At 27.2% G+C, this 25,512-nt stretch overlaps 12 protein-coding genes across 12 annotated transcripts; 7 read left to right on the top strand and 5 right to left on the bottom strand.

Moving 5' to 3' along the window:
* Positions 1-35: 35 nt before the first annotated feature.
* T552_03052 (hypothetical protein) lies at positions 36-2,947 on the top strand. Its single transcript, XM_018371570.1, has 9 exons — positions 36-273; positions 322-382; positions 426-583; positions 627-726; positions 776-921; positions 963-1,621; positions 1,667-2,100; positions 2,147-2,565; positions 2,611-2,947. The coding sequence occupies exons 1-9, from the start codon at positions 82-84 to the stop codon at positions 2,899-2,901; spliced, it is 2,460 nt and encodes an 819-aa protein (XP_018224704.1). The 5' UTR covers positions 36-81; the 3' UTR covers positions 2,902-2,947.
* Positions 2,948-3,031: 84 nt separating this feature from the next.
* On the top strand, positions 3,032-3,856 carry T552_04198 (hypothetical protein; the record flags this gene model as incomplete). Its single annotated transcript, XM_018372249.1, has 4 exons — positions 3,032-3,157; positions 3,204-3,318; positions 3,366-3,544; positions 3,587-3,856. The coding sequence occupies 4 exons, from the start codon at positions 3,032-3,034 to the stop codon at positions 3,854-3,856; spliced, it is 690 nt and encodes a 229-aa protein (XP_018224705.1).
* A 117-nt stretch (positions 3,857-3,973) lies between these two features.
* On the top strand, positions 3,974-6,133 carry T552_03053 (hypothetical protein). The gene is made up of 9 exons (XM_018371571.1): positions 3,974-4,129; positions 4,180-4,251; positions 4,298-4,417; positions 4,463-5,050; positions 5,098-5,165; positions 5,212-5,498; positions 5,541-5,756; positions 5,797-5,938; positions 5,983-6,133. The coding sequence occupies exons 2-9, from the start codon at positions 4,239-4,241 to the stop codon at positions 6,088-6,090; spliced, it is 1,542 nt and encodes a 513-aa protein (XP_018224706.1). The 5' UTR covers positions 3,974-4,129; positions 4,180-4,238; the 3' UTR covers positions 6,091-6,133.
* A 69-nt stretch (positions 6,134-6,202) lies between these two features.
* Positions 6,203-8,311, top strand: T552_03054 (hypothetical protein). The gene is made up of 5 exons (XM_018371572.1): positions 6,203-6,437; positions 6,484-7,758; positions 7,803-7,879; positions 7,922-8,154; positions 8,198-8,311. Exons 1-5 carry the CDS (start codon positions 6,228-6,230, stop codon positions 8,263-8,265), a joined length of 1,863 nt encoding a protein of 620 aa, XP_018224707.1. The 5' UTR covers positions 6,203-6,227; the 3' UTR covers positions 8,266-8,311.
* A 72-nt stretch (positions 8,312-8,383) lies between these two features.
* Positions 8,384-9,752, bottom strand: T552_03055 (hypothetical protein). The gene is made up of 7 exons (XM_018371573.1): positions 9,671-9,752; positions 9,448-9,616; positions 9,352-9,404; positions 8,927-9,306; positions 8,802-8,880; positions 8,586-8,758; positions 8,384-8,540 (listed from the first exon to the last, which is right to left on the bottom strand). Exons 1-7 carry the CDS (start codon positions 9,705-9,707, stop codon positions 8,430-8,432), a joined length of 1,002 nt encoding a protein of 333 aa, XP_018224708.1. The 5' UTR covers positions 9,708-9,752; the 3' UTR covers positions 8,384-8,429.
* A 1,682-nt stretch (positions 9,753-11,434) lies between these two features.
* T552_03056 (DNA-binding protein creA) lies at positions 11,435-12,028 on the top strand (the record flags this gene model as incomplete). The annotated part of the gene is made up of 3 exons (XM_018371574.1): positions 11,435-11,452; positions 11,506-11,878; positions 11,922-12,028. The coding sequence occupies 3 exons, from the start codon at positions 11,435-11,437 to the stop codon at positions 12,026-12,028; spliced, it is 498 nt and encodes a 165-aa protein (XP_018224709.1).
* Positions 12,029-12,733: 705 nt separating this feature from the next.
* T552_03057 (hypothetical protein) lies at positions 12,734-15,395 on the top strand. The gene is made up of 10 exons (XM_018371575.1): positions 12,734-12,835; positions 12,882-13,055; positions 13,100-13,205; positions 13,252-13,594; positions 13,641-13,903; positions 13,946-14,016; positions 14,063-14,394; positions 14,437-14,531; positions 14,574-15,305; positions 15,348-15,395. Exons 1-10 carry the CDS (start codon positions 12,778-12,780, stop codon positions 15,349-15,351), a joined length of 2,178 nt encoding a protein of 725 aa, XP_018224710.1. The 5' UTR covers positions 12,734-12,777; the 3' UTR covers positions 15,352-15,395.
* Positions 15,396-15,693: 298 nt separating this feature from the next.
* T552_03058 (hypothetical protein) lies at positions 15,694-16,939 on the bottom strand. The gene is made up of 5 exons (XM_018371576.1): positions 16,767-16,939; positions 16,488-16,725; positions 16,244-16,439; positions 16,035-16,202; positions 15,694-15,983 (listed from the first exon to the last, which is right to left on the bottom strand). The coding sequence occupies exons 1-5, from the start codon at positions 16,896-16,898 to the stop codon at positions 15,740-15,742; spliced, it is 978 nt and encodes a 325-aa protein (XP_018224711.1). The 5' UTR covers positions 16,899-16,939; the 3' UTR covers positions 15,694-15,739.
* A 136-nt stretch (positions 16,940-17,075) lies between these two features.
* Positions 17,076-19,301, bottom strand: T552_03059 (hypothetical protein). Its single transcript, XM_018371577.1, has 10 exons — positions 19,256-19,301; positions 19,011-19,208; positions 18,788-18,935; positions 18,646-18,725; positions 18,495-18,594; positions 18,183-18,448; positions 17,770-18,137; positions 17,596-17,725; positions 17,444-17,554; positions 17,076-17,399 (listed from the first exon to the last, which is right to left on the bottom strand). The coding sequence occupies exons 2-10, from the start codon at positions 19,206-19,208 to the stop codon at positions 17,121-17,123; spliced, it is 1,680 nt and encodes a 559-aa protein (XP_018224712.1). The 5' UTR covers positions 19,256-19,301; the 3' UTR covers positions 17,076-17,120.
* A 1,321-nt stretch (positions 19,302-20,622) lies between these two features.
* On the top strand, positions 20,623-21,960 carry T552_03060 (hypothetical protein). Its single transcript, XM_018371578.1, has 2 exons — positions 20,623-21,543; positions 21,585-21,960. The coding sequence occupies exons 1-2, from the start codon at positions 20,669-20,671 to the stop codon at positions 21,916-21,918; spliced, it is 1,209 nt and encodes a 402-aa protein (XP_018224713.1). The 5' UTR covers positions 20,623-20,668; the 3' UTR covers positions 21,919-21,960.
* Positions 21,961-22,487: 527 nt separating this feature from the next.
* T552_03061 (26S protease regulatory subunit 6A) lies at positions 22,488-24,181 on the bottom strand. The gene is made up of 6 exons (XM_018371579.1): positions 24,134-24,181; positions 23,384-24,086; positions 23,228-23,337; positions 22,862-23,172; positions 22,691-22,815; positions 22,488-22,643 (listed from the first exon to the last, which is right to left on the bottom strand). The coding sequence occupies exons 2-6, from the start codon at positions 23,925-23,927 to the stop codon at positions 22,534-22,536; spliced, it is 1,200 nt and encodes a 399-aa protein (XP_018224714.1). The 5' UTR covers positions 23,928-24,086; positions 24,134-24,181; the 3' UTR covers positions 22,488-22,533.
* A 127-nt stretch (positions 24,182-24,308) lies between these two features.
* T552_03062 (hypothetical protein) lies at positions 24,309-25,508 on the bottom strand. Its single transcript, XM_018371580.1, has 5 exons — positions 25,470-25,508; positions 25,366-25,425; positions 25,224-25,325; positions 24,952-25,182; positions 24,309-24,909 (listed from the first exon to the last, which is right to left on the bottom strand). Exons 1-5 carry the CDS (start codon positions 25,482-25,484, stop codon positions 24,352-24,354), a joined length of 966 nt encoding a protein of 321 aa, XP_018224715.1. The 5' UTR covers positions 25,485-25,508; the 3' UTR covers positions 24,309-24,351.
* Between the last annotated feature and the right edge of the window lie 4 nt (positions 25,509-25,512).

Consider the following 25,512-nt stretch of genomic DNA (forward strand, 5'->3'; position numbering starts at 1 on the left):
TGTATAAACTTTTAGTTCTTTTTTTTCATCTAATTCTAGCGTTTTTAACCTTGTTTAACCGTCAATCCTATCGTTCGGTCAATGAGGCGATCTTCTTCACCACTTTCAGGCAATATATCGGGTTTTCCTGGCGGTCAATCTTTAAGATCTTCTACAAATGAGTCTCAACCGCTAGAATTAATGCTGAATAATGGTTCATATGATCAAAAGGCGTCTTTGGAGGGGTTAATTAATTCTCCTTTGAACCAAGGGAAAAAAAGTGATACGGACAGTGTAGGTATAATTCGTCCTATATAAGATGCTAAAATGATTAATCTTTAGAATTCCTTATATGAAACACAAGGACATATATTATCATCTTTGAAAAAAGATAAAACTTATGGTATTTAAAGAGTAGATATGGATTAATCAAAATTGATATTTAGTCCCTGTATATGAGTTGAATCGAGTGATTTGTAGCACTTCTCCGTTGGCTAAGCAGATTACAGTGTCATTTAGTGATCCACCGTCTTTTTCTTTTGAAGGTGTATCACCCCATTTACAAGAAGTGTTTTTGATGGATGATTTATTGTTGGTTCTAATGGTTTTATTTATTAGGATATGTTGAGATAGATCTAATGATATAGGGCATTGAGGGGAGATTTATACGATATCAAAATGAAGAGGATCGTTGGGATGATAATAATCGATTAGCAGGCGTAAAATTTAGGATAACAAGTGGTGTAGGTATATAGACATAGTATACAGAGGGTTTTATGGGTAATTCATGATTTAGAGCCATGTCTTCTTGACTTAACGAGAATGATATTGAAAGTTGCAACATGTTATATTAGTATTGACGCTTTTATCGATATATATAGTAAACCAGAATGTGGTTTGGTAAATCATGCACTTTGTGCTGCAATGAGGGAGCTGTTAAAGGTAAGATAAAAAGGGTACATTTTTATTAGTTAAGGATAAAGGGTTATTTTACTTTAATTGCTCAGTTGGAACATCAATTTAATACGAATTCGTCTTTTACAATACATACGTTTCATCTTCATATGCATTCTACATCTCAGTCATTATTTGGGATGCAAGCATTGATTCATGATATATTGAAAAAAAGTTCTGTTCTTGATGAAGAAAATAGCGATGATAGTATCGATAACGTAGATTCTTTCTTACAATCAATTCAAGATAAAGGTATCAGCAGTATTGTTAATTCGAAAGTATGTAAGGGAGGATCTGTTTTAGAAGTTATAACAAATCGTCTTTTGTCTTTATCAGGGGATCCTCGTGCGAAAAAGCTTTTTGAATATTTGCTAAAAGAAACATCTAAGCCTTATATGAAGATGTTGAATGCATGGATGCATCGAGGTGAAATACGTGATCCTCACTCTGAATTTATGATTAAAGAGCAGAAAAGTATAAAGAAAGATAGGCTTGAAGATGACTATATTGATGAATATTGGGAGAAAAGATATACAATTAGAGATAATGAAGTTCCGTCTCAATTAGAGTCTGTTAAAACAAAAGTTTTAGTTGCTGGAAAATATTTAAATGTTGTCAGAGAATGTGGTGGAATAAATATATCTAAAGATTTATCCGATAACATGCCTTCTACGTTTGATGATATAAGGTTATTGATCATTTATAATATTGAATAAAAATTTATTATAACTAGGTTTTTGGATAGTGTTAATGCTGCATATGCTCATGCTGATGCATCTTTGCTTAAGTTATTACTTGAAACACACGGTCTTTCTAGTCGTTTCTTGTCTTTAAAACATTATTTTTTTCTTCATCAATCTGATTTTTTTACTTATTTCCTTGATTTAGCATCTCATGAGTTAAAAAAGCTTGTTAAGGATATTTCTTTGACAAAGCTTCAAAGTTTATTGGATATTTCTATTCGTATACCTGGAAGCATTGCTTCTAATGATCCTTTTAAAGAAGATATTAAGGTTCAAATGAGCAATGTTGGATTGGTTGATTGGCTTATGAAAATTGTAAGTCTTAGCGGCATAGATGAAACTGCAATTGCAACAGGAACAATATGGATCGATGATTATCAAAGTCAAACATATAGTACAGAAAAAAAGGATAAGGAATTTATTGGTAAATGTCTTTGAATTGTTAAACCAATGGACTTATTGAATTATAGGTATTAATGGGCTACAATTTGATTATTTTGTACCTTTTCCTCTTTCACTTATTATTTCTCGCAAGGCTGTTTTACGTTATCAACTTATTTTTAGGCATTTGTTGAGCATGAGACATTTGGAACAATTATTAGGATCTGCTTGGCTTGATCATTCTAAGAATATGTCTTGGAAAAAATACTCTAGTTGTTCACAAATTGAAAAATGGAAGAATCGTGTTTGGCTTTTGCGCTCAAAAATGCTTAATTATGTCCAACAACTTTTTTATTATTGTACAAACGAAGTTATGGAACCTAATTGGTTGATTTTTCAAAAAAGACTTTCAAAAATATTAACCGTTGATCAACTTATGCAAGATCATATTGATTTTCTTGATGCATGTTTAAAAGAATGTATGCTGACAAATTCTAAGTTACTTCGTGTAGGTTTTTCCATTAAAACAATTAAGATTCTTATTTTAAAATAGGTTCAAGCAAAATTGATGACAACATGTACTATGTTTGCATCTAATACAAAATACTTGACTCGTTCTTTGGCTTCTGTAGAAGATAATAATTCCACTGAATCGCAAATTGATTTTGTTAAAATGAAAAAACTTGACGATATATTACATAAATACGAGGAAAATTTCTCTCATCATTTAAAAATCTTGCTTGATACATGCAATTACTTCGCAAAAACTGAGACGGTTTCTCTTTTATCTCTAATAATACGTTTAGATTGGAAGGAATCTAGGGAATTGTCCGATTTTCTATAAAAATATTGCATGTTTTGATTTATGTTTTGTTTTTTTTCGATCGATAATACCAAGTTTGATAATCTAAGATATTATTGGACATTTTATTCAGCTATAGAGATCATTTTTAATGTGCTAATTATCTTAAACGATGACGAATATGCTTGTATATTTTTTGTTTATTTCATTGACTTTATTTATGGCAAGATGCCATTCATATGAAAGAGGGTTAGCAGGAACTTGGACTTCGAAAAGTAAAAGTGTGTTTACTGGATCTGTATGGTTAACATTGTCTACTTAATCTTCTAATTTTATTAATATAGGGATTTTATGATCATGTCCGAGATGTAATGTTTCCTCCGAAATTGACCGGTGTTTCGTATAGTTTTACTGATGATGGGTATTTCGAAGAGTCTCTTTATCGAGTTTCTAGCAATCGTAATATTGTAATTATTTCTCTTTGAAATATTTATTTGTTATTTTAGCTACAACTCCAGAATGTTCAGTTGCTGTGATGCAATGGCAACATGGATCATATCAAAAACTTGACAATGGTTCTCTTTTGCTAATTCCTATTCCCAGTGATGGTCGCCAAATATTTTCTGATCCTTGTGCTAGTCTAACCTCTCGATATACTCGATTTAGTGTTAAAGAATTAATTATCGTAAGTTAGATCCTGCTTTGTTTTTTTTTTAATTTTATATAGAAATATGAGGTTATTTTTGACCCATATTATAAAGAATACAAACTTTTGCTATATCAATTTGATGGAACTCCTGTACAACCTTTATATTTTGTTCATTATCCTCCAAGAATGCTTCCTACTACAACGTTGACTCCTCATTCCGTTAGAATTCTTCAAAAACGATCTTTCATATTTCATTCTTCTTCCTTTCTACTTCCTATCACCGATTACTTCTGTTGGGTTGGCATTTTAATGATCTTCTTAGGTACTCTTGGCTATTATATATTTTAAAACTTAATTCTGATTTTTTATATTTTATAATAACAAATCTTATTTCCTGGAAATATAACTCAATAAAATCTATGGACTTTGTATAATGAAATTATTATTATTATTATTTAATTATTTTAAATTTTCTTGTTTTTTATATATATCTTCGAGCTACTCTCATCAACTTTGTATTTCTTTAAGGATCTTAAGAATCCTTTAGATATTTCTTGTAATACTTTAATATTGTTTTGTATCCTCTTTATTAGTTGTGTTTATATAGAAAAAAGTTTTTAAGTGAGTTTAATATGTTATAATTTCTGTACTGACTTAAATTTGGATCAAAGAGAAGATCTGCTCGCTCATATTGACTGGTTTAAGCAAATATTGTGTCTTTATTTTTGAGATGAATAGAAATGGTTAGTTATTATGGAATAAAAGGGATATTTTGTTAAGTTTTTTAAGGTATTAGTCAACAAATACGTCCGTCTATAGGATATCCTTCAAATTCCAATATTTCAAGGAAAATAACGCCTATTTCTGTGAATAATGGTGGGAGGATTTCTAAAGGAAGAATACAATCTGGTCTGGTTATTTTTTTGTTGTTTTTTTGGGGTTAATATTCTTTAGGATCTTCATGGACTCTTAATCCAGCGGCTACATTTCAAGTATTGCAACCGCATTCTTCGTCCCCGAAATTTGTAGATACAACGCATCTTTCGCATTCTCCTACAGCTATTTCACATCCTATGTCTTCGGAAAATCTAGCAAATCAGATGTCACCTTTAGATCCTTCAGATTTTCCTGCACTTGGTACATCTTCCAATACTTCATTAGCACATGCTTCTAATCAATATTCTGAATACGCATATTCAACTATTAATGAGCATCAAAAGTCTCAGGCATTATTGACACATTCTTTGTTAACAAATACAAATGGTTTTCCTAATAATCAAGATGATTTTTCTTCTATCACATCTGGGATTGATATGATGAAGTTAGGACAGAAGATGAACAATGTTAATGCTGAAAATTCTTATACGGATGCTTATTCTTCTATTTTATCTCCTATATTAAAACAACAAAACACAAATCAAGCTATGTTATCTCCACATCGATCGTCTCTTCTGTCAACTATGACAAGTGGTTCTGCATCACTACAGAAAACAAGAAAAAATCCTTCTAGAACGAATGTTTCTTCTTTAGATATGATTAAAGGTTTATTTACATTTCTTTTTTAATATTTTTTAATATGGTTCTTTAAGATAATTTCATTTCAATTTTAAAACCAGGAGTTCAATCACATAACATTATTGGTGATCAGGAAAAAATGGTTTGCAAATAATTGTTTTTTTTTTTTTTAATTTTACTTTTTATAGAATACATCAAAAGTAAATCCTGATTTATTATCTTCTGTTGAACGTCATTCTTCTTCTAATTCTGCGACTAATTTATTTTCATCTTTTCCTTCTGATACATCTTCAAATACGTCTGTTGTGGATGCAAAAGAATCCTCAGCTGGACAAACGCTTTCTTTATTGACACCTGTTGAAAGATTTTCTTTAAAAGGTCTTTTAAGTATTTTCAGAATGGAAAATCCTGATTTAAATGCCATGGTTTTAGGAAGTGATTTAACAGCGTTAGGTTTAAATCTTAATAACTCTGAGTATGAATGATTGGTAACAATTCATTGTTAATTGACTTTTAGTGATCGGCCTTTATATATGTCATTTTTATCTCCTTGGATGGATTTAAATACAACAAAGGCTTATTCTGTGCCAAAATTTAACCTTCCTGCATGTTATAACGTTCAACTTGCTCCTCCTGCTTTGTCTAAAATTCGAAATTTTTCTGATGAAACACTTTTTTATATATTTTATAGTATGCCCAGAGACGCAATGCAAGAAGCTGCTGCTCAAGAACTGTAAGATTCTTTTTTTAAAAAAAAAAACTAATTATTTCAGTACAAATAGGAATTGGAGATATCATAAAGAATTAAAATTATGGCTCACAAAAGAACCCGGTGTAGAACCTATTCAAAGAACACCACAATATGAAAGAGGGCAATATATATATTTTGATTATATATTGTGGGAAAAATTAAAGGTATTTTCTAGCTCTTTTTTTTCTATTTTTACTTATTTTTTTAGAAAGAATTTCTCTTAATTTATGATGCTTTGGAAGATCGCTTTACACCTTTTACTTCAAACTTATCTGGTGAATTAGGTTTCTCCCAAAGAATACTAAATGGTATTTAACATCTCTTACATAAAATATACCATAAGATTCTTGTATTTTCATTAATTAATTTTTATCTTTCTATCTAATATTATATATAACCTCTCTTATATTCGTTAACTAACCTAATTTCTTGAATTATGAAAAATTTAAAGATATGCAAGAGATCAGCGTTCCTGATAGAAAGTATATAAATGATGATGTATCTTTGCCTTCTAAGAGCCATTTTGAGTTGCTACAGCTTGAGTCTCTTTTTCCTGACGCTGATCCGTTATATTTAGCAGAGTGTCTTGCTTATTATGATGAAAATGCTGTTCAAAGATCTACATTAAAGATTATATTTCATTGTTATGGACAATATCCTAAGGTTTTCTTGTTATATTTGTTTTTTTTTCATGTTAAAAATGGGTCAGAAAGGGCCATGGATGCAATATATATGTGAAGATGATAAAAAGAATGCAAAACTGGATATTCTGAATGAGATTTTCCCTAATATTGATATAGAATGTCTTAGAAATGAGTTAATACGAAGGGATGATACATATTTATTGAAATCTATTGAATCGTTGTTAAATATAGATATTGAATCTACAGGAGTATCTCGTTTGAGAATAGGCAAAATTGAGCCTTGGCAAAGATTTCGATCATATGAATATATTTCTTCTGTTAGGTATCAGCTTATTTCAGAGTTTCCGGATGTTCCATCATCTACTATTAATGCAGTGATGGTGGAGAATAATAATGATTATTATAGAAGTAAAATGGCTTTATCTAGAATGCAGGGTGAACGCTGGTGGAAATCATTAGTTTCTTTTGTTAGAAAGAAGCGTTCAAAGTTGAATTATGTTATTTGTGAAGAGTTATCTCAAGAAATGTTAAATTTGGAAAAAAGTCGAAAAGATGAAATAGTAATGAAAGATTTTGAGCATGCAGTGCAATTGAATTGGCAAGAATATTATGATAAAGGTCTTTTGATAGAATGTGGTTGTTGTTTTTTTGAATATGCATGGGAGACATTAGCGTATTGCTCTGAAGGACATATTGTTTGTAAAAAGTGCCTTGAAAAGACTGTACAGGAAGGCATTTATGGTCAAGGAAATCTTAGGGGACAACTTCGAATAAAATGTATTTTTTCGAATATTGAGTCTGTTTGTACTGGGTTTTATTCTAAAGATATTCTGAAAAATTCCTTACCTTCAGATTTACTTAAAGCGTATGAAGACTCCCTTAAGTTTAGATGCATTTTTGATAGTTCATGTCAAAATCTTGTTACATGTCCATTTTGCGGATATGCTGAGTTTATTGATATTTGGAAAATTAAATTTTGTTGGAAAATATTTATTACGGTTTTTATGATGGGTTTTATAATGCAATTGGCCTTTTTTTTGTCTTTTACATGGTTTCTTTCAAGCTTAGTTGTTATTACTTCGGTTTACTTGGGCGGGTTTTTCTTTATTATTAATTGTTCATCAAATTTTTTAAGAAAATGGATTGACAAAACAGCATATCGTATATTACGCAAAAGAAATTGTACCTTGTTTAAATGTAGAAACGTTGATTATTGTGGAAAATTTAGTTGTTGTCTATGTAGGAAAGAGTGGATGCCTTTTCATAAATGTTTCGAAAAAGAATTAGATGGACTTCGTCTTTATGTTGAAAGAGAAATGGCCAATGCTGTAAAAAGAACGGTATACTGTCTAAATATTTGATAAAACTTTTCTCACAATCTAAGTGTCCTGTTTGTAATTTAAGTTTTGTTAAGTCTGATGGTTGTAATAAACTTATTTGTCAATGTGGTTATGTAATGTGGTAATATATATTAATCTCGAAATATCTTCTTATTTTTTTTAGTTATATTTGTAGGAAAAATATTAAGAAAGAATCTTATGCGCATTTTTGCCATCATTTTCGGTCTGTTCCAGGGAAAAAGTGTTCTGAATGTACAAAATGTGATTTGTATAAGGTTAATGATAATATTGCAGAAGTTGCTGAAAGAGCTACAAAAGAATATTTTCTGAAATTCAAAGATTCGGAAGTATGGCTAGATTTCAAGCATTCTACAGAATTGGTAAAAGATGGGCCATGTATTAATTATAAAAATTATGATTATTTTAGTAACTTTTCTAGTGCTTGAACGAATTCCTAGTATAATCAATAATTTATTAGAGTTATTTTTAGAACATATGTTAGCTTAATTACGAAAAATTGTTTTATTTATTTTTTTGGCTAATTTAACATTTATATTGGTTATTGATGAGTTGTAATGGAATACGTATTAACGTTTTTTAATCAAAATAATTTTGGTTATTTTTAGTGATTGGTATAATTGGTATAATTAACATTAATAAGAGTTTTATATTTAGTTAATATTTTCATCTTCATCTGTGTTATTTACTTTATCTTGAGATTCAATTTGATAAAAGTCTAATACATTACTTGAAACATTCGTTATATTGATAATGCCTTCATCCTGGTTATTATTAATACAAAACTTAGTTTTTTGGATAGATTTTACTGTAATAATGAATGGTATTAAGGTCTTCGAATTTATTGTAACACCTCCAACTTTTTGAATATAAATAAAATGTACTTGTTTATTATTATATAAATTGTTTTCATTTTCCAAAATATCTATATTTTTTCGTAATAATATTATTTTATTTGGACAATTTTGGGACCATGATGAGCCTTGTAGAAATTCAGCTGAAATTTAAAAGAAAAAGATGATTACTTAAAGGTGATGATAAAATAGCGCATTCTTTTCCATTTATATTGTTTATTTTTATAACCATTTTAGATAAAATTAGTATCTAAGATGTCCTCAATTATAATGAAAATTGAAAGTAAAGTATTTACACAGGCATTGTTTTTAGCAGCTATTCTGTTAAATGATAATAAAAGATTTGTTAAAACTTGTGATTTTTTTAATTGAGTTAAATCATGTGTTGAATTTCGAGATTGATTTTCAATATTGTCTGTGGGAAATGCTGCAATGATGGGAGTAGCTATATCGTCTATAATGATTAACTTCTTTTGCTGAATCAAATCTTTTGAATTTGTTTTGTAACCATGTAAAAAGAGTGCTATAAGATTATTAAGAGATGGTGCATGAAGAATAGTTAAATAATTCAATGGATTTATCTCTTCATGAGTATAGTCAATAAATTTGGTCTCTTTTTTTTTGTCTTGTGTTATAACCTTTTTTAAAGAATGCATTGGAAACGGTTGAAAGGTTTCTTAACTTGATAAGACTAAATCAATCATATAATAAAATATATTACCTATCCATAATATTTTTTCTTTCTTTTTAATACAGTTGATTGTTGCCTGTAATCTAAACTTATTAATATTTTAAAGTGTCAAAAAAGAAAATAGACGCTATTGCTGTCTTTCCAGAGCCTGGAGGTCCTGATATTTCTGTAATTTGTCCTGTTTTAAAGCCATTCCCGCCAAAAATTTTATCTAATGCTGATATAGATGAACTAATAAATGATAATGTATGATCTGATGTTAATGCATCAAATGCTGATGTAGTTGGTAATCGGTCTATATATATATATATATATTAATTTTTTCATGGATTTTCATGCCTCAACTTACGGTATAATGAGGATAAATATATCTGTGATGATTCCATATTTAAATTAAAAGTATTAAATAAAATTTTAGAAAATAAATAAATAAAATTTAATATTAAAACATAGAAAATAGTTTGTATTTTTGCATATGAGCTGCCTTTAAAATAAGCAAAAGAGTTAGGTAATCATATTAATATATACCAATATTTGATATTTTTAAACAAATCTTGCTTAATAATATATAAGATTAGAGATAAGTTTTATCGGAAATTTATTTCCTATTTATCACAGTATAATATAGAAATTATACAAAATATGTAAAAAATATAATTATATAAACCTCTTAAACATATAAAAATGTTTTCTCCTTATTTTTCAAGTTATAGTTTTATATTATGTTTAAAATTGTTTGTTATATTTCTATGATATTTTATAATATTTATAAGAAAAACATAATTGAACATGTTGATTTAAAATTTTAAAAATTATATAAAAATAAAGTTTCTCATACTTTTTTTAGTGTAAAGTTGAACGCATCTACATCTGTTGTGTATTTATGTGTCAGAGAATATTTACTTGTGAGCAGTAATATAAAGGAATTTTCATGAACTAATGTAACATGAAAGATGGATGAATATTCTTAAAAAAGGTAAGGGAAAAAAATAAAATCTCTTTAAATAAATAATGATATATTTACTTTTTTTATGTAAGTAAATTTAGCGTTTTGAAAAGCGTTTTGTGAAATTAAATGTCTATTAATAGCAATTAAACTATATATTGTTATATAGAAATTTATAAGCAGATTAAGTTTGTCAAGGTTTAACTATAAACAATATTTGAAAAAAATCTCTTTTTTTATATGTTTGTTATATTTTTAGATTGTTTTTGTTTATTATACAATCAAGGAAATTTTCATAGAGATATTAAGCCTTGATAGTATTAGTTCATGTCATCTTACAAGGACTTTAATAGTAAAATAAAAGTTCTAGTTAAAGAAACGATTTCTATGTATGTTCGATAAGCTTTTAGTCGTGTATGATATATATCTAAGTTGGGTACTATAATGCAGAAAAATTCATTTATTGTATCAAGGTTATTGATATTCATATGTTTTTAAGTGAATATTAGAGATAGGCAAAAGGGCTTTATAATATATAAATTCAAGTGTTATATAAATATGAGTCTTTCGTTACGGTGGTTGGAATTCTGCTAGATTTAAGAATTTTTTAGTAATTTAACTTAACTGATATAAAAGACCTTCTATTTATTTATTTGGAATATTTTTTTCTATATTGAGAGTTTTATATATAGTTTATTGGTTTTCCCTGGTTTTATGTATTATTGTACGTTCTGCTGCTGGTTTTGATATTTGACTGGTCTTTGTGTATTTGATGGACTTTTTTCTATATTCAGGCTATTAATTCCTTTGACTTTGGTGTATAACCAATATTTAATATTTCGCTTTTATTCGGCATTTGCTTGATATTTGTTGGATTACATTTCTTTCATCTATATGTTTTTACTTTATTTTGGTTTTTTGTATGCTCTAGGCTCTATTCTGACCTAGTCTTTGGCTCTTTCTCAATTGTCTATATAAAGGGTTTGTAATATGGAAATATATATATTTGGGAACTATAATTTATATTAATTTCTGGTATTTACACCATTATTAAGGATTTCTGGTTATATTCCCTTTTTAAGTTCTTTATTTTCAGTGGATATTTGATATGTGGGTATTTTAAGAATTCACATGAGATAAATACTTCAAAGACTGTGGATAAGGAGAATGCATCTAAGACAGCTCGTACGTATGAATGTCCTTTTTGTCCAAAAGCATTTTATTGATTGGAACATCAGACACGTCATATTCGAGCATATATAGGCGAGAAGCTGCATGCATGTACGTTTCCTGGTTGTGTTAAAAGATCCAGTAGATCTGATGAATTGACTCGTCATTCAAGGATCCATAATAATATACGTATAAAACGAGGCCATGTTCAATTTTTGTATAATAATTCTGGAGTATTTGGGATACAGAGTCCAGTCGTTTCTACTGCAGGGGCTTTTTGGCCATATACATTACAGGGATTACCTGTTGCTAATGTGTCATCTTTGGTACGTGTATCTTCACATTCTTCTGAATGTATGCATGGGCCTAATAGTTCCCGAAAAGTCTCTGCATTGCATCCACAGATTTTGCTTATGCCTCTTGATGATATGCAGATTTCTTGTTGCTGCTGTTTTTCAACAACTTAAGAAGAATATTTCTGAAGTCCGTAGTTCAAAGCAAGATTTTTCAACTCATACTTGTTTGCAGCATAATCTAAATGAGATGCATATTAGATCATTGCTTTCTTTGCTTATAAGTAATGGGTTTTGATCTCGTTACAGTTTAGTAATTTTTTGAAAACGCTCTTTTCTGAATGATCTAAGCTTGTTTCTGCTCATTTGGCTGCTTTACAATTATTTTTTTCATGAGTTATGTTTGTCAGGTCTAGATTATAATCTCTTATTAATGCCAGTATTTTCTTCAGAGGTGTGTTTTGGAATAAAATCGCAAGTTGATTTTATTTTCTAATGATTTATTTTTTTTATTTTGACTCCATTACTTGCTTTGATGTTTTTTGGAGTTGATTCTGATCTGTTTGGGCTTTATGATTTAATTAGATTGAATCATTTGCATGATTCGTGTATGTTTTATATCTCTGGTATATTAAAGCAAAGTAATTTAGAGATCAGATTATTTGTTTATGGAACACTGAACTAGATATCTAGTTTTTATTTCAACTTTTAATAGGAATGTTTATAAAAAGGAACATTTTATGAGTAATGTTTAGGTGAAAGTATTCAAGACTAATTTATGTCGGTTAATTTGATTTTAAAAAATCATTAACTGGTTTATTGCATTATTAGAAAACGATTATAAAATAATTAATTGTTTTCTAGAGGCTTAAGAATGAGGTTTTATTAAAATATACTTTTTTTAGGATTTCATATTCTGAATAAATATATATCTATTTGTAATCATCTTTAAATGAAATATTATAACATTTTTTTGGAATATTATAAAAATAAGTTTTAATTCAAGTTCTCGAAGTCTAAATGCCATGATTAAATAATGTAAAGAATATGAAAAGAAATAGGAGTAATTCTTTAAGTGATAACGGAAATAATTTAAAGGTTTCGGGTATTTGTTAATCTTGTATTTTTATTTTTTCATATTTTTTTGTTAGATAAAGTAGATAAGAAAATTATTTATAATCAAACTAGTAAATACTTTTCTAAAAATACTTCTTTCAAGACCGATGAATTTTTGGATAATAAACCTGAATCGAATTCTTTGGATTTATGTTTTCAAGATTCTGGTGAAAGTTCAGTAGAATGGGAAGATGTAGAGATTCATCAAAGTAAATTATATTATTTTTTTTATTATTTTTTAAGTTTTATTTAGAGATATCATTGAAAGATGAGGATTTGAAAGATGAGGATTTGAAGGATGATTCTCTTGAAAATTTGGATATTGTTTTGAATAACCAAAAAAAATCAAAATTTAAAAAGTAGTTTTTTTATTTGATATTTTTATATGCTAAATTAATGGGATAGAAAAGTTTCAAATGTTAGTTCTTTGAAGAGGAATGCTAGAGTTCAGATATATCTACTTCATCTTACATGTTTGATTTTTCATGGTTTTTTTAGAAATAAATGGATTAATGATAAAGAAACGCATGATATTTTACGAAATAAACTTAAAGAAGAATCTCCTTTACTTTTTGAACAAATTGAAAACTATAGGCAAGGCCTTTTGAATAAACGATCAGACGATTCTGACTTTAAAGAAATATTATTAATGATTTTAAAATGGTTTAAACAGCGATTTGAAATAATTGCTTTGGGAATAGGGAAATTAGATTCTTATTTGACTAAATCTGATTTTTGTTTAAAAAATGTTACATTCTATGATTTTTTTATATAATAACTTACAGTTTAATTAGAAAGCATATTTATTTGAAATTATTGAATCAATTTATGAATTTCGTAGGATTGCTTCGTTTTTAAAAGGAAGTAGAGATTCTGGGACTCAGATTCTTACATCTTTGCTGAGGGCTTTTGGCTTTAATGCTAGACTTATTTTTTCATTGCAGCCTATAGGTTTAAACTTTAATTTAGAAGATTATGAAATTCATAAGGAAAAATGTCTTGAATTAAAAAAATGCACAAATTATAAATTTAAAAATTTGAAAAAAGCACATGTTGAGTATGTTCTTTTATATGATTCGTAGATGAGTAATTTTATTAGGGTTTCTGGAAATGAATTGGATAATATTTTTATTGCATCTGAAGAAAATATGGTTAATGAAATTAAACTAAGTGATAATTGTATTAGTATAGTGTTACCCATTAACAATTGAATTAGTACTTGATTCTTGTTTTCCTTATCCTGTTTTTTGGACAGAAGTTTATGATGAAAATGCTGATATATGGTATTCTGTTGAGTGCATGGCTTTAAATTGTGTTATATCTTCAGATAGGAGTTTTTTTATACCGAAAACTAAAGCTTCTAATAAAACTAAAATGAATTCAAGCTATATTATGGCTTTTGAAGCTGATGGATATGCGAATGATGTTACATTTAGATATTTAAATAATATGTCAACTTTTAGTCGAGTAAAACTTACTGCTCTTGAAAAAGATAAATATACTTCGTTTGAGAAGCTTGTTCAGATATTTAAAAGGCCCGTTCTATCGGTACTGATAAATCGTTAATAAATTAGTTTGTAATTTTTATAGGATATAGATTTAAAAGAAAATAATGATTTACAACCAAAAAAATCACCTAAAAGAATGGATAACATCACCATAAATGATTATAAGACACATCCAACGTATAAAATATAGTGTTATAATATTTATATTGATTTTTTTAGCTATATTCTTGAACGCCATCTTAAAAGACAGGAAGTGATTCGTCCTGGTGCATCTCCGGTACATGTTTTTACACTTGGGAAGGGAAATAAATTAAAAGAGGAAAGGGTCTTTAATAGGTCTGACATTTTGCTATGTAAATCTGTAGAATGTTATCATAGAGAAGGTAGACAAATAAAATCAGGAGAATCACCACTTAAGATTGTTAAACCAAGAAGTGTTACCTTGTCGCGAAAACGAGAAAATGAACTTATTGCCTCTGAAACTAAAAAATTGGCTATACAACCATTGTATGCTGAATTTCAAACAGAATTATATATTCCTCCTCCAGTAGTTAATGGAATTGTTCCGAAGAATGGTTATGGAAATATGGATGTGTTTGTTGACTCTATGATACCTGAGGGTGCTACACATTTACCTTATCATGGAATTGGAAAGATCGCAAAAAAATTGGGTTTTGATTATTCTGATGCTGTTACAGGGTTTGAATTTAAAAATCGGCGTGCAATTCCTATTATAACAGGTATTTTAATTGCTACTGAAAATGCTAGTACTTGTTTTGAAGCATGGATATTTGATGAGCAAAAAAAAATTGAAAAGGAAATAAAAAAACGAGAAAAAGAGATTCTTTATAGATGGAAGAAATTTCTTTTGGGGCTGAGAATACGAAATCGCATTGAGAGTTTGTATGGTAATAGTTCTAATATTCCTTCTGGATTTATATTTTCAAAAAAGTTACTGAGAAGTTTTTGTTTTTAATTATTAAAATTAAATAGGTAGCATGATAATTTCGAAAAATGTTTTGATAATATAATATTATTTTCTTTTGATGTCAAGTTTTCATAAGCGACAAAAATATAAGTTCATAACTTGTTTTATTTTGAATATAATGAATTCTTAAACATCATTTAATTAAGAATATTATTCTAAATTTCAATATTTTAAAAGATAATTTCACTGGTTATGGAAATACTTTTGAAACAGGTTCTATTTTTAAATATTTTAAGTTTGAAAAATCAGAACTAAAAATAAATGAAATCATGATTTATATAATGAAATGTTAAATATAAAATGGTATATACTGTAAAACTATATAGAATATAAATGTTTTTAAATATGCATTTTAGGAAGGTTTTTATAATTAATGTTTATATTGAAATGCATAAACCTAATTATACCAATCTAATAATAATAATATGGATGATGATATAAGAAGAAACCAAGTAATAAGTTTTGCTGATGTTCTATTTCTTTTTTTAGTCTTTATTAGCTGAGTGCTACCATTTTTTATTAGTTGAGAAGCAGATAGAGCTTCTTCACACAGTCTATTAGTTATAAATGATTGTTCTCCTATATGAGATGCTAATTCTGTTTGTATTTTTGAAATTTCAGATAGAGACTTTTGTACTGATCTAAAATTTATTAAAAAAAAAAACTTATTTTTAAAGTTTAAAGCTATGTACCTTACTTGATCAAGTGTTGATTCAAAATACTCAAGAATTTCGTTGTTTTCTGTTTCAAGAATTTGAACTTGCTCTTTCGATAGATTTGTATTTAAATTAAATATCATAGAATCTTTGGTAGTTTGTTTATTTGATTCAATAGAAATTATATTTGCAGAATCTACAATTCTTTTCCACATTAAAAAACTTGATTATAATTTAAAAGTTACCTTTTATTTTTTTCTATTTGCCGTAATAGTTTAATGTGCTGTTGTTCTTCATGTATACGAGATATGTCTTTTAATTTTTTGTTAAGAAACCATGTTATGCTACTTCTATGTTCTGAAATTAGTTGTTCTATTTTTTTTGCTGAGTCCTGAAAAAACAAAGTAAAAAATCCTGTTTTTTTAAGCATTGCTTTTCTATCTGCTTAAATAAATTTATGTCTTAAATTTGATTTATAATTGTTATTACTCTTTTCAAAATCCTCAAGTTTTAGGATTCTTTCTCTACTTTTTTTAATAATTGTTCCTAATTTTACATCAATTTCTTCTCTTTGTTTGTCTGATAATGTTTTGAAACTTCTGCATGAAAGAATAGATGCATGCTGCTTATTAAACGACTGGAGATCTATAGACTCTCTAGATTCTATATTAAGATATGCATGTCGTATATTATTTAAGAATTTTTTTAATTCATTAATATGTTTAAACTATATTATGTTAACTTATTTTTTTTTAATAATATTTTTACAATTTGATATGCTTCTTTAATATATGGATCTTCTGAACATTTTTTTTGTATATTCGTTTTTTCCTTAATCTCAGAAATGTTAATGTTATATTTATTTGAATATTCAAAAAATATTTTTGTTAGATCTGGCATTTTAAAAAACTTAGATTTTGGTTCAACATAAAAAATTAAACGATAATATAAAACTTATAAATATGAGTAATTTATATTTAATATTAAAATAATGTTAATTAAAAAGGCCATGTAAATAATCAAAAATAAATTTATAAATAAATTCAAAGTAAATTTATTTTTATAGGAAATATGATAGTGTAAATTATATATAATTGCTTTTAATAAGTATAATATTGGAAGCTAATTACCGATTATTGTATTTCCACCAGTTTGCAAAGATTGGCTAGTTGTATCTGCATGATGAATATTTATAACATCGTTTTCTAATTTATTTACTAAATTAGAACTTTCTTTTAATATTTTAGATATGTCTTGTTTTTGAGAATTATCGTCTGACTGTTGGGGTAAAGTGTTAACCGTATGACTAAAAACCTCGTTATTATCATCCATGAGGAAATTTTGAGGGTCCTGTAATTCAGGAGGGAGTTTTAATCCTTGTTGAAGATGCGGAAGTGTGCCCTGAACATGTATCAATTAGAAGTACAATATTTTAAGATAATTACAAGTTGTAATTGGTTTTCGGAAAATGAAATAGATGATGCCATGTTAATTGTAGGGTTTTTATGAATAGATTCCTGTAATTGTAGCTGTTGAGATAGCTTGGAATTATATACCTTTAATAAATAAGATAAAGAAAAAAAAAGAAATTTATTACATATTTTCCATTATAATCAGTATTTAAAAAGTAATTCGATCCATCTTTCTGAAGTCTTCCTTTCTTAACTGCTTTTTGTAATGCCTGAGATGCAGATGCCCTAAACCTTGGATTTAAGGTTGGATAATTACTAAGAAAAAATATAAACAATCTATCAAATTAATTTTTAGATACCTTTCCATCCATTCGTATATAATTCTAGGTGGAACTCCTCTAGGTTCATGAATTGATGTTAGTGCTTCTATAATCATATTTTCGTAACTTGGAAGATCTCCTTTGAGATTATCTGGATCTGCATTTGAATCAGCTGCGTCACTTAAGTCTGAATCATCTAATATTGATTCTGGATCAAAATGTTCTCCGTTTAGCTGTTCTGTAATAGAATTTTCATTCATGATTGCTTCTTCTTTAGCACGTCGGATTTCCATTAGAATTTCACGAGTATTAGGTGCATAAAATGGTATGCTTGGGCACATTTTTTCACAAAAAAATAAAAGTTCCACTAAATGTGATAAAGGAAGAGATGCAAGATATGTTTTTTTCTAAATAAAAATTAAAAATAAATTTTTATCTTGGTTTGAAAAAACCTCTTCCTCTGTTAGATTAGCACCTGTAGCACCCGTCATTAATGTTCTTTTAGCACGCTTTTTATTGCAGGTATAACATAACCATTCTGAATCAGATAAACTAATAACGAGATCATCTATAACTGGTATATGACATAGCTGATGATATGGAAAATTACATCCATCACAAAATACAATTCTATTAGAACTTGGACTGTGGCCTCGTTGACAAATAATACAGAAGTGTGAATCCTGAGCAGATCTTCTACCAGGACCACGTCTTTTGCCTAAAAATTTCTAAATACCTATTGTAAAATAAAGTAATAATATTACTTGGAGTTTTCGCTGCAGGATTAAATTGAGTAGGACGGTGTATCTTTCTACCAGATTTTGTTTTAGTGCCTTCCATGTTATAATCTTCATCCTCATCTTCCTATTTATTAGATTAAATTTCTGATAAATGAATATAACTAGTGAATAATACGCTATCATGTTTTCGACTTCTAGGAGTACTTTTTAATCCTCCTTGAGATAATCTGCTTTTAGGGTATTTTTGTTTTCGTCCTATATACAAAATAAGTATTCTATATTTTTCCTATGAAAATATATCATTTGAAATGATATACCTTTATGTTTTGCTATTCCGGTTATATTAGATGCCGATGACATTTCTTCATCGCATTTTAGTTCTACATTCAATTCTTTGTTAAGTTCCATTTCCATATGCACATTCGCCTTTTGATGATCTTGCATAAATTCTCTGTCAGTCTGAGGCTATTAAATTTATTTGATCAGTATATTATGTAAATTTGAGAAACTTATTTTCATTTTGATTTATATAGAACTTACCCAAAAGGCCTGAATCTGAGGATTTTCTTTAGATATCTTTATCTCTTGCTGGTATATAGGTAATGTGCTTTGTTGAAATGTTTGTTTTGGTTCTGATTCATATCCTATATTTTTTATATCTGATCCTTGACTGTTATATTGTCCTGTAATATATCTATTTGATATCTGTTGACTTCCTTCATAATATTGATTAGACATCTTGTTTAAAGGTTATTTATAGAATTATTCTTTTAATAAAATCTTACTATATTTAATTTTAAATTAAATATATTGATAAAAGTATGTATTTTTTTTTCTTTCGAATATTCGCATGATAATCCAGTCAAGTAATTTAATAGAATTTTTACATAAATAAGTTTTTTTTTAAATAGATATAACTATTTATCTAAATTTATTGTGAATAATGTATTAGGATTCATTAATTTCAAGTGTTTTTCAGCATAATATCTTATGTTTTGCGAAATACTTTTTAAATATTTAGTCAACAATTTTTTATGTCTTAGCTATGAAGATTTTCATAAAAATAAGGAACAGTGAGTTTCTTAAAGATAATTCAAAAGCAATTTCTTGTATTTGGTTTATGAGAAAAAGTAGTTTAGATAAAAATGGTAGATTTATTTTAGATTTGTTTATAAATAATTTTAAGATATTTTTTTGAAAAGTAGAACTTGAACAGAGCTTGAATAATAGGCTATATATAATTAGCTATATATTTTTGTAAATTAATTATTTGCTTTGGATATTATAAGCATTTAGACTTATTTTTGATTGATATTATGTTTTCGTGATAGTTATGTATGTAAAAGAACTATTTATAATAAAAAAATGAGATAGAATTTTATATAATTGATTAAAGTAATGGTTTCTGTGATATTTTTTAAAAAAAAATGATTAAAAATAATTTAAATTGCTTTATACTCTAAATAATATAATATAATTGATCATATTATTTTTGAAAAAACATATCTTTTTCTTGTTAACATGTTATATACTTTTATGATTAGTAATTAATTTTGTTGATTTTTTAATATGTTTAGCATATTTTTATTATGTTTTCATATTTCGTTTTAATTTTTTTATATTAGTTTTCTTAATATTATATTAAATTAGATTGTTTTTATATAGGAGAGTTTCTTATTTTTATTTATATGAATTTATGTTATAAATGTGTTAGGATTTTTTATTGTAAAAATTGTTTTATAAAGTTCTAAAAATATATACAATAAAAAATATGTATTGTATTTATTATGAGCTTTATAATTATTTGTCCTAATATTGTTCATATTTGATATATACTTGTATGTCTTTATACTATATTATTTTTAAAAGCAATGATTATATAGTGTTATTTTTAATAGTATTTTATTATATGAAATGTTAGAAATTAGTAAAATGTTTGCATTTTTGATTGTTTATTATGATTTAAAATATAAAAAAATGGTATGTTATTAATTTAAAATGAAATAGTTTATGTTGTATAAAATTTTGAAATTTAAATTTGTTTTCGAGTTTCAAAAAATCGATATTATTTTGAATGTTAATCATTTTAAAAAATATTAAATGATTTATATGGATTCTAGAACTTTAGAAGTATTTTCTTTTCATATAAAGGGTTATTAGGTATTTTTTATAGTAATTGACTTAATATCTTTGTTTAAATGAGTGCTACATTAAATGATTTATGTTCACCAGGTGGTTCAGAATATGGTGATGGAGATCATGGCGATGAAATATCTGCTGTTTCTGGTAGAAGAGGCAGGAAAAAGAGTATAAAACATATGAGCTTAGGTCTTTCTGATGATGATTATGGTGCTTCATCTATAAAAAATAATAAAACCGTTATTCGGAGAGGTAGACCCCCGAAGCCAAAAGGCCTTTCATTGCATATTTCAGAAACACCAAAGGATATACCTTTTGCTGAAAAAGAAATTTTGAATGATGAGATTGTATTAGATGAAATTGATTTTTCTGGTGAGAAAAAAGTTAATAACTTTGGTGTTTTGGAAGATGGAAGAAAATATCGATGTAGAACATTTACTGTTTTAGGACGTGGAGATCGTTTATATATGCTTTCTACAGAGCCAGCTTATACTTTAGGATATCATGATCCGTATCTTTTTTTCTTAAAGCATTCATCTTTGTATAATGTTATACTTAATGAGGAAGAAAAGTTAGACTTAGTTCAAAGGAATATTATTCCTGAATCATATAAAAGACGCTCAGTTGGCGTAGTTACAGCAAGATCTGTTTTTCGTGAATTTGGTTCTCGTATTATAATTAAAGGAAAACGGGTCGTCGATGATTATTGGGAAAGTTCTACGTTTAAGGGTCAAACCTGTTCAGATAATGCAAATTCGGATAACAAAGCTTTGTTTGAAAACATGGAGTATGACAAAAATCAACACATATCTTGGCTTGGTACTAGTTCTGTTTATCAATATAATCCGGAATTTGAATCTGAAATATATAGAAAGAAAAGAAAGGTTACTATTACTGATGAGAATTGGATGTTAGAACATGCTCGATCTGCTAGGTTATTTTTATTTTGATTTCTATTTTTTAATCATGTTTTAGCCGGTACAATAGTTTTTTGACGATTCAAAGAAGAGAAAAGTGGGCATTTGGTGTTTATGAACCGCATACAAATACTCATTTTCGATTTTCTACTTCTCAGCCTACTTCAGTAAAATGGCAAAGTGGAATAGATAGTGATAAGGTTAATTCTGGTTCAAAAGTGGTTCTCGAAACTTTAATGGAAATAAGACCCATTTCTGGTTCGTGTGTACACTTGAATGATATCCCTAAAGATGTTTATAAAGTTTGTTCTTCAGAAATATTACATGCAATTAAAGAAAGACAAGAAGAAGAAAAGAATTATGAATATTTAAAAATTGAAAAATGTATTTGATAATTCTAATTGTTTTTTAAATTATAGATCTTAGTATTTAGGTTGCAATTTTTTTTATTAGTTATTTTTTAATTTTCTATTTAGGAAGTTAATGATATTTGTAAATTTATTAATAATTATATTTTTAAAAAGATATTTTTCTATATTTTGAAACTGTGAATTTTTATTCGTAGGGTTTTATTTGTTAGATTTGCTATTTGTTAGAAATTGTACTTAAACTATTGTATTTTATTTTAATATACATCTAAATTCTAACTTTTAGTAATATTAGTTCGACTGTTGCAAATTAATTGAATGTTAAGATGTTAATATTTATTTTTAAAATTGTATTTTTTCGAAAATATTTCTATAATTTAGTGTTTTATTTTTATTATAATGTTTGTATTATAATAGCACAAATTTTGTATTTTTCTCTTAAATATTACAGATATAATTTTTAAAAAATAAATTTCTACATATGACCACAAGTTATAAAATACAATGAAATATTTTTTTGATTTTAGATTTTTTAAATTCTTATAATTTATGAAAATTATTACAAATATATCGTTCTTTTAAAGGAAATGTTGCGTTAAAATAAGTGATGATATTATACAATGCATAAAATAGAAAAAGTTATGCATAGAAATTACTTATAGTTTTTTTTCTCATCATAACTTCGTTGACTGCATCTGCAAAATGTTCATGATTTATTTTAGTTTCTCCCTGTCTTAAAGCTATCATTCCTTGAATAATTATAAATATCTAAATACGAAAATATATAATGTCTTACCTGCTTCTACACATACGCTTTTTAACATAGCTCCGTTGTACTCATCAGTACTTCGTGCTAGTTCATTCCAGTTAATTTGATTATCAATCGTCATTTTTCTTGAATGAATTTGTAAGATTCCTGCCCTAAATTAAATTAGAAAAAATGTTTAAATATCTAAAACTTTAATACCTTGCTTCCTCATTTGGCAAAGGAAATTCTATTTTTCTATCTAATCTCCCACTTCGTAATAATGCTGGATCAAGAGTATCGACACGATTAGTTGCTGCTAGAACTTTGACTCTTTCATCACTACTAAATCCATCCAATTGGTTCAATAGCTCAAGCATAGTTCTTTGAACTTCTCTATCACCGGATTTATCCGAATCGAAACGCTTTGTCCCAATGGCATCTAGTTCATCTATAAAAATAATAGCTGGAGCTTTCTCTTTTGCTAGGGAAAATGCGTCTCTAACTAATTTTGCACCATCTCCAATAAACATCTGTAATTATTTTGTTAATATGTATAATGGATGTATCAAATTTTTTCAATATTACTTGAACGAGTTGAGGAGCAGCAAGTTTTAAAAATGTTGCATTTGTCTGAGCAGCACACGCTCTAGCTAATAAGGTTTTCCCTGTACCTGGTGGTCCATACATTAATGCCCCTTATTTAATATTATTATTGATATAGAAATAATTATACTAATTTACCTTTTGGTGGTCGAATACCCAAAGACTTAAATTTATCTGCTTGTTTCATAGGCAAAACAACTGCTTCAACAAGCTCTTCTATTTGTTTGTCTAGACCTCCGATATCCGAATAAGTTTCCATAGGTTTTTCATCAACTTCCATAGCTTTGACCCTACTATCATATTCAGGTGGTAATGTGTCAAGAATTAAATATGAATCTTTATTAACACCAATAAGATCTCCTGGTTTAAGCTTCTCTGAGTCTATAAGACCTATAAGAGGAAGGAATATGGTTTGACGTGTTGAAGTTTTAATAACAGCAGACTTTCCTTTTCTTGTTGCGTCTAAATCGACATTTGCACCTTCTTCTGTTTCAGTTGTAGGATCCATATCTAAAACCTCTACCACATTCCCTACGAGATAAGGTAACTGTTTGTTGTTTTTAATTTTTTCTTCATTATCTTTAATTTTTTCCTCCATAGTTTTTTGTTCATGAATAAGTCGCTGATATTCTGAGCGCATAACCTGAATAGTATTGATTAAATAATAATAGATATCTCTCATCAATACTTTCCTTTATATCATTTTCAAGCAATCTTGTTCTGTTAATTAATTCTTCTATTGGTGCATTTAAAAATTCTATGTCTATATTATTATCAGTAAATAAATTTTCTTTTGTTGTATTTAGAATTTCGTCATTTTTTTCAATTTTTTCAAGATCCTCTATAGTTTCTTTATTAAGATTGAATAGAAGAATATTTTATAAATACCTAAAGTTGTCATAATATATTTATTATATAATTTGAGGTATTATTGAAAGTTACGATTTACAAAATGTATTGTTCAAAAGTATTTAAAAAAAAATATTTAACTAATTATTTTCAACATTATTACTATTAACTGTATAAGAATCCCATTTTAAGTCTTCATTTTCAAGTTTTATATATTTATATTTTTATATTTCTAGTTATTTATTTTTTACTAATTTTTAATGTTCCTCTTTAAAGTTTATTTCTTCATTCAATGTATTAGAAATACTCTTATGAAATAAAATATTCCCTTCTGAGGCACCTTCTGTTATTTTATATAGTTCTAATTGTAGTCTAGGACCAAGCTCGATCAACTTTATAGCTTTTTTCTGTACTTTTTCTTTTGTACAGTTTTTCATATTAGTTTCCTCCTTAACCTCAACTATTGCATCATCCTCTATTTCTGAATCACTTTCTATAAATCCTGTATTGTGAAGCACATATTCTGAAATATCTTCAATGAAACCCAAATTTGGTAAGGGTTTTTTTTTTATGTCTAAATTTGTTGAAATTCTTCTAATTGGTTGACAAATATCAACATTTTTTGTTACAATAGCATAATGACGTAAATCAATATAACCTTTAGATGGATCTCGATGTAAAAGTAATGTTCTTTTAATATATGATGTTTGAGTTTTTTTGACAGATATTTCAGGGAACAAGTTACGAAACGTTGATGTTAAAAGAGTTTCATGAGGTAGTTCTTTTTTTCCAGAGATAAAATTATTTAAAATAAGCTTAAAAAAATAAATATGATTTATATACTGAAAGAGTATTACCAAAGGTGGCATCAAGAATTCAGAGCCTGGAGATCTGGGTTTTTTTTGTGTTTTTATAATATCTTTACAAAGCGAATATGTTTTTATTCTAAAATATAGAGTTGGTCCATGTGGACATCGAATAATTCTCATATTAGGTCCTGATTCTGTCTTTGATAATAATAATAAATGTGTAATACCTAAAGGACGAGAAATTGTAATATAATCTTTAAGTCGATTAGCTTTTCGCTCCTTTCATATATTAATTTGTTATATTTTTATTAAATTAATACTCTTAATCGAACTGCAGTATGTGGCTCCATCATACGTCTAATGTCTCGCGTAAGTTGGGATATACTAGACCCAACATTTGACGCTCCAGTACGTATGACCATCTAAAACATAAGAAATATATTTAATAAAAGTTTAAAGTACCGATTTTGGTATACGGGTGTTTGATAATTCTTCATTTTTTCTTAAATGGGTTCTTCTTTTCTTTATTTTTTTAGCAACTATTACTTTTATTAATTATAATTTACCTTTGTTTTTACCATTTGAATTTAAATTATATTTTTTTTAAAT

Source organism: Pneumocystis carinii, assembly GCF_001477545.1.
Source record: "Pneumocystis carinii B80 chromosome Unknown supercont1.14, whole genome shotgun sequence".
Lineage (NCBI taxonomy): Eukaryota > Fungi > Ascomycota > Pneumocystomycetes > Pneumocystales > Pneumocystaceae > Pneumocystis > Pneumocystis carinii.